General features: G+C 43.4%; 1 protein-coding gene across 1 annotated transcript; it reads left to right on the top strand.

Annotated features, from left to right (window-relative positions):
* The first annotated feature begins 6,271 nt into the window (after positions 1-6,271).
* LOC138887658 (uncharacterized) lies at positions 6,272-6,727 on the top strand. Its single transcript, XM_070169431.1, has one exon. The coding sequence runs from the start codon at positions 6,272-6,274 to the stop codon at positions 6,725-6,727; it is 456 nt and encodes a 151-aa protein (XP_070025532.1).
* Positions 6,728-7,081: the final 354 nt, after the last annotated feature.

The following is a 7,081-nucleotide window of genomic DNA, read 5'->3' as shown; positions in this document are numbered from 1 at the left end:
AAGTCTTCTAAATCATCTGGGAAGTGTACACTTCGTGTAACTTCTTTTCTGTTAGAGTTGTATCCCAATTTTTAGAACAAGATTCGGACAAGTTGCAAAGCCGATGAAGCTTCTGTATTCCCGGTACGCTGCCCCCCATCGGCTCGAGCTATCCGCTCGGGTAAGCCAGGTCTAAAACAATACACCCAGGTTTTTAAACCTAGTATAACAAAGCCTCATGCCGGATCCCTAGTAGGAACTCTTGTTTGTATCACGTGCATTTGACTTTGGAGACTCAACATAGGGGTTGGGTCTGTCTAGGACAGGTGTACCCGAAATGAAATGACCATTCTGATGCATTCTACTTGCTACTTGTGCATTTATTTGCTTCGGATTGCATGTTGACCGGCTTTTGATAATGAAAAAAAGTTGGAAAGAGAAAAATCAATTTGAGGTATGAGAGAGATAATTACCTGTTTGTGAAAATCCCAGTATCCAAAAAAGTACCGAAACTCTGCCGAAATTAAAAAAAAAAAGAAAATTTGTTTTAAGAAAAAATATTTGGTATTGTTTCTATTATGTCAAAACTGCCCGAACTACGCAAGTTTGATTCTCACCGGATGTGGATACGTAGGTAACCCTCACCGGGTCCATCTCCATTTTTGCAAAAATAACCCAAAAAGAACAAAAATTTAGTTGTTTTTTCATAAATAAGTTAGGTGATGCCGTTCTTGTCTAAATAGCCAAATATCCCCAAAAGGGCACCGGAAGGCTGCTTTTGCAAGAATAGCCACCTATGACTCCTTTTTCAAATTTTGTCCAAATAGCAAACACATCCCTAAAATCTTCTTTCCTGAGGTACTTAAGGGCCGTATTTGCAAAGGCGGTTTTTGTTTTGAAATGGAAAGTTTTGAGAAAAACTAATAACTTTCTCTTAAATCAAAATAAACCATGATCTTTTAACCAATCACTCTAATAAATATGCAGGATGAGCACAATTGAAAATAAACTCTTCACAGTTCTTGAAGAAATCCCGTTACCACTCCATATGTGGTGGAATGACTTAGGAAAAGTCAGCAGAGAGATTGTGGTAAAAGTTTTGGGCGGTCTTGTTGGGCTTCTGAAAATCAAACCGAGGTTGGATGTAATTGAGGCTCTGATACCTTTTTGGGACCCGACACATAATGTGTTTCATTTTTCTGATTTTGAGCTCACCCCCACGCTGGAGGAAATAGTGGGCTATGCCGGTCTTAGTGGTAATCTCAGAAGTCTCTACCCAGTGGTGCCAAGAACAGTGACTCCTCACAAGTTTCTAGACCTGCTGAGCATCAGTCGGGAGGTCTAAGATGGAAATCCATCCGAAGGATTTTGCATATTCCACTTCTTGTACCAGTGCTATGGCAATCCCCACGGTTTTGAGGCACCATATACTGGCCTGACTCATTCAGGAAACAAGGATAAATGGGAAGCACAACGGGGATTGGCTTTTATAGTGGCATTCCTGTGTGTCATAATCTGCCCAAAAAGGATGGAAATATAGAATTGGCTCTTGTGGGAATGGTCGACGTCATGATTAAAAAAGCTAATGGCACCCTTGTTCTAATGATTTTGGCGGAGATTTATCAAGCTTTAACCATTTGTCGGGAAGGGGGAAAATTCTTCGAGGGCTGTAACATGCTCCTACAACTTTGGATACAAGAACATCTTTGCCACCGCTTGGGTACATGAACTATGGCATGACTGGTCTGAATTGCATTGAAGAGCATGAAAACCAGGGAGTGGGTTGTGAATTTCCAGAAGGTACAAAAGCCTGGTTTGCGCATTTGAGTTCCTTAACTTCAAACAAAATTGAGTGGACTTTCGGTTGGCTCCCTGTCACCGAAGTGATTTAAATGTCAGCCGAGGTGTGCTATCTTCTCTTAATGGGTCTCCATAGCATTTAGCCATATGCTCCACACAGGGTGCTGCGCCAACTAGACAGGTTTCAAACTATCCTACATGACAAAGGTCTAAGCCGACAAGTCATCGAATTGGGTCCAAAAGTTGTATTCCCAAAAGGAAAAGTTCGTCAGATTTGGAATGAGTGTAGATTTCTAGAGCCAAAGAATCGGGTGCGGGATCTATCTAAAAGCGAGTTAGACCCTAATTACATGATTTGGTTTGGTAAAAGGTTTCAAGTCCCTCGGGAGCCCGAACGTCCTGCTAAAAGACCCCACGTCCAGCAATTCACTGACGATTCGCGGGAGCAATGAGATTGGTTGGCGAAAGAGGCAAGCTACAGGGCCAAGATAAGCAAATTGGAGGGACAAATCAGGGATCTCAAATTTGACAATAGTGTACAAGCTGCTGCCGATGAAGGGGAAAAGAAGAAGCTGGCTCAAGAAAACAAAGCCTTTCGAGCCCAGATCCAAAAAATGAAGATAGCTGCTGAGAATCAGGAAAGAAGCCGAGCAGCTGAAAGGCTCATAAGTGGTCTTAGAAGGAAAGTATCTGAGTATCAGGATGACTTAGAAAAATTCGAGCTTAATCTAGCAAGAGCCCGAGCACAGATGATAAAGAACGTAGAGGGACATGCGGAGTTTGTACGACAGTTGAAAAGGAAATATGAGGGAACAGTCACAGAGTTGAAGAAAAAGCTAACTACCCTCGAAAATGAGATGGCCAAACAAGCTAAGAACTTTAAAGCAGAAAGGGAACATTGCTATGAATTAATGTCCAAGCTAGAGGAAGATATGCAATAGTTGCAGGGTCAAAACCATCATGACACCCAGGTGCTAGAAGCTAGGTCTCGGCAAATAGGGCGTTTGCTCCAAGAAAAGGGTATCATCAGGGAGAGGGTTAGAGCAATTGCTGATTACATCGTCATGAAGTGTTATGAATGCAAAGACATGACTAGAACCACTTTCTTTGCTGCGGTAATGAACTTTGTTCGTCAAATAATGAGTGCCCTGGAGCGTCTTCAAGGGGATCTTGCACGCAGGCCCATGGAAAGACCGACTGATGTCCCACGGGCCCCTGGAGTAGAAGCACTTATGTACTCTTGATTTTCATTTTTGAGTCTGAATTTCAGTTTTTAGTTTTAAAATATGTTTCGAGTCTGTTTGTAGTTTTAAATTCCTAGAAAGAGTATGATGGAGTCTTTTGTAATAGAGAACATTAGAGTTTTTATTAATGAAAATTGAAAAACCCCAAAAAAATTGTATCCTTATTTTTCGCATTTATTTCTTGAACTACGTGATAATTTAATTCACGCGGCTTCGTGATACGTAGGCAATCCTCATCAGATCCGGTCATCATTTTTGTAAATAACTCAAGTAAAAAAGGGAATGAGGAAAAGAGAAAGCCAAAAGAAAAACCAAAAAGAGAGAAAATAAGAGTACAAAAGAGCAAGAGAGAAGATCGGGGAGATAAACAAAAGCTGGGATAAGACATGCAATCGTAGAAAACATGAAGAAACACTTTTAACTGCATAGGTGCATCACACCCCCAACGTGCGATTTCCTATGTGTTAATTGCTTCAGACTAACCGGTTTGTTGTTTACTGTTGAGTACAGGTTCTGTGTTTAAGGTGGTTGGTTTGTGGTAACCTGGCTTCACACCCGTACTTCACAAGATCAAAGGGCAGTATAGAAATGTCATCAGAAGGTCATCCACCAACGATTCCCATCTCAGAGGATAGCCCATTATCGGTTATCCCAACCTTAGAGTCAGCGATAACTGAAGTTAATAGGGCACTGCGCCTCCACGTGCTAGAAATATGGGACGCCTGGTCTAATGGTAGAGAGTCGTCGAGTGCCATACCCGTTTTCCCCGAGTTACTTCCTAGAGCAAGTGAAAATTCCAATGTCCCGATAAATTACCCGAATACCCCACTTGGATACCCCACCATCTCAGCTCACTTCACCGGAACACCTCCTGAGGTTCGCCCCAAGGTGGTTTCGGGGGTGGCCTCCAACATATTTACCGCACCACCAACATCAACTACGGTGCAACCCACTTTGCCCAAGCCAAGCTTTGATCCAGCTTCTTTCACCTTCCAAGTATCGTCTTTTCCACCAGAATCTACCCAGTTCACCACCAATTCTTACTCTCAACAACCCCGGTACGAGTTTGCTACGGGACAGGAGGAGGCTACAAAAAACCCCTAGCAAGAGGAAATTACATAGAAAATAAGGAGCATGGAATAGAGCCTTAAGAATATACAAGGTTTGAGCGGACAAAAGAGCATATCCTACGCTGATCTATGCATGTTCCCACATGTGCATTTTCCCCTGGGTTTCAAGACCCCAAAGTTCGAAAAGTATGATGGGCATGGGGATCCCATAGCCCATCTCAAGAGGTACTACAATCAATTGTGAGGGGCAGGCAGAAAAGAAGAGCTGCTAATGGCTTATTTTGGGAAGAGTCTAGTTGTCATTGCATCTGAGTGGTACATGGACCAAGACATGTCCCGTTGGCACATATAGGATGATCTAGCCAGAGATTTTGTCCGGCAGTTTCAGTATAACATAGACATAGCTCCCGACACAAATTCTCTGTCGAATCTCAAGAAGAAGTCATCGGAAAGTTTCCGAGAATATGTTGTTAAATGGCGCGAACAAGCGGCCAGGGTCAAGCTTCTGATGGATGAAACAGAAATGGTGAGTGTCTTTCTACAAGCCCAAGAGGCTGACTACTTTCAGAATATGATGTCTACAATGAGGAAACCATTTACTGAGGCCATCAAGATTGGTGAGATGGTCAAGAATTGTCTGAAAACAGGGTGCATACTAAGCCAATCTGCCATAAGAGCTACATCCCAAGCAATTTAAGGCGGGTCCGGAGGTGTAGCAAACAAAAAGAAGAAAGAAAAGGTGGTGATGGCAGTTTCAAGTCTGAGAAACCCCCGTCCACCCAGAGGTTACTTCCCTCCAAGCACCACACAACATTATTATCCTCATCAGGATGTGGCATATGCTATGGCTCCTCAGCCATACGCAGTAATGAACTCCCAGCCATACGCTCGGCCACAACAACAGTTCAACCAAAACTGAGCTCCATTTCCTATAAACAACCCTCCTCACCAAGCTCAGTATAATCCCCGACCTCCACAAAATAATTTTCCCTACAATGCCCGTGCTCGGGAGCCACCCATAAGAACAAACTTCACGCCTATTGGTGAGTCATACTCTCGCCTTTTCCCTAAACTGGTCCAAATGGGTCTGTTGCAACCCGTACCCCAATCTAGGCAAAACCCGGAGTCGCCCTCCTACCGAGTCGTTGCTCGATGTGCTTACCATTCAGGAGCGAAAGGGCATGACACTAAAGACTATTGGACTCTCAAAAGGGCTATTGAAAATCTCATAGAACAAAAACAGATAGTGCTAAAGGATGAAGAAATTCCTAATGTGACCAACAAACCCATTACCAGCTCACAACAACCGGCCAATTATTGGAATGATTTGCGAAGATAAGAAGTTTGATCCTGCTTTGAAAGCCATCATTGTAATCGCTGAAGTCGAGAAGAACCCAAAGGATGCTGCAAAGCAAGAAAAGATGGAGAAGAAGAGTAACCCACCCCTCAAAATATGGAGAAGACGGTGGAAACCAAAATCGGGGCAGTACCCCCGAAAGATGCCATTCTTTATATTCCTCGGGGTCACAGAAAAGAACAAATGACATTGAGCCCTCCAAAGAGGTTCGAGCTGAACAAGGGACCCAAGATGTATATGCCTAAAGGGGCCTATGTGGTACGGGGGACAGTAATTTCACCAAGGCTGAATGAGCTCGTGGTTATTGACCGCGCACGGTAGAAGCCTATGACAGACCCTACTATCGTCCCATGGAATTACAACAAGGAAGTAGTAACCTACAAGGGAAAAGATGTCCTAGGAGAAGAAAATGAAACTAACCCAGCTGAGAAATACCTTATTCTGGAGGAAGTGAACAATGCCAAGCAGAAACGCTTCCCGATCAAAAAGCCTGATAGTGCCGAAGAAGCAGAAGAGTTCTTCTGAAAAATGAAAACTGCAGACTACGAGATAATTGACCAACTTCAAAAGTCTCCCACTCATGTCTCATTGTTGTCTCTGCTAATAAGCTCAACTGAGCATCAGAAAGTGTTGATAAAAACCCTAAATGAAGCTTATGTTCCGATTGAAAAACTGTCGAACAACTGGAAAGGATGGCGGAAAGATTCTTCTCAGTCAATCATATTTCCTTTAGCAAGAAGGATTTGCCCCCGGAAGGGGCCGCCCACAACAAAGCCCTCCATCTGACAGTTATGTGTTAGGGGTACTATGTAAAAAGAGTCATGGTGGATGGTGGATCAGGAGTTGATATCTGCCCTCTCTCAACTTTGCAAAGAATGGAGATTAGGACTGAGAGAATCAGGCCTAGCAATGTCTGTATGCATGCCTTTGATAGCATCAAGAGAGATACCATAGGTGAGATCGATTTAATTTTGACTATTGGTCCTGTGGATTTCGAGGTGACCTTTCAGGTCCTATACATGGACATTTCTTATAATTTCCTCTTGGGAAAACCTTGGATTCACAAGGCAAGGGCCGTACCTTCCACTCTCCACCAGATGGTGAAATTTGAATATGAAGACCAGAAAATTGTGGTTCATGGAGAAGACGAGCAGTTAATTTACCGGGACCCATCAGTCCCATGTCTTGAAGCTAGGGAAGGTAGTGAACATATAGTCTATCAACCTTTCGAGTTGGTGGTCGCAAATCAATGTAAGGAGGGAAGCCCTTGTCCTTAGCCTTTTCTGTCAAATACATCCATCATGGTCGCTGCTGAAATGATCAAGCATGGTTATAAGCCTGGGAAGGAACTCGGGACATCATTACAAGGTATCACAAGAACCTATCACTCTACCTGCCAGCAAGAAGTTCTTCGATGTGGGTTTTTGTGCTACAAAAGCTGATGTGACATGGGCAAATGAACGAAAGAGCAATGGTTGGGCTTTACCTCAGCCGGTTCAGTATCTCTACAATACATTCGTCAGGCCCAAGTACAATGAAGAGGAAGAAGATGAGGCCTTCACGGCTGAGGAAATTGAGGACATATGTGGGGCCATGAGGCAAATGTTGTATGAAACCCACATGGTTCATCC

Source organism: Nicotiana sylvestris, chromosome 3 (genome assembly GCF_000393655.2).
Source record: "Nicotiana sylvestris chromosome 3, ASM39365v2, whole genome shotgun sequence".
NCBI classification, from domain to species: Eukaryota; Viridiplantae; Streptophyta; class Magnoliopsida; order Solanales; family Solanaceae; genus Nicotiana; species Nicotiana sylvestris.
Note: the sequence above shows the minus strand (reverse complement) of the source record. Positions and strands in the feature narration are given on the sequence as shown.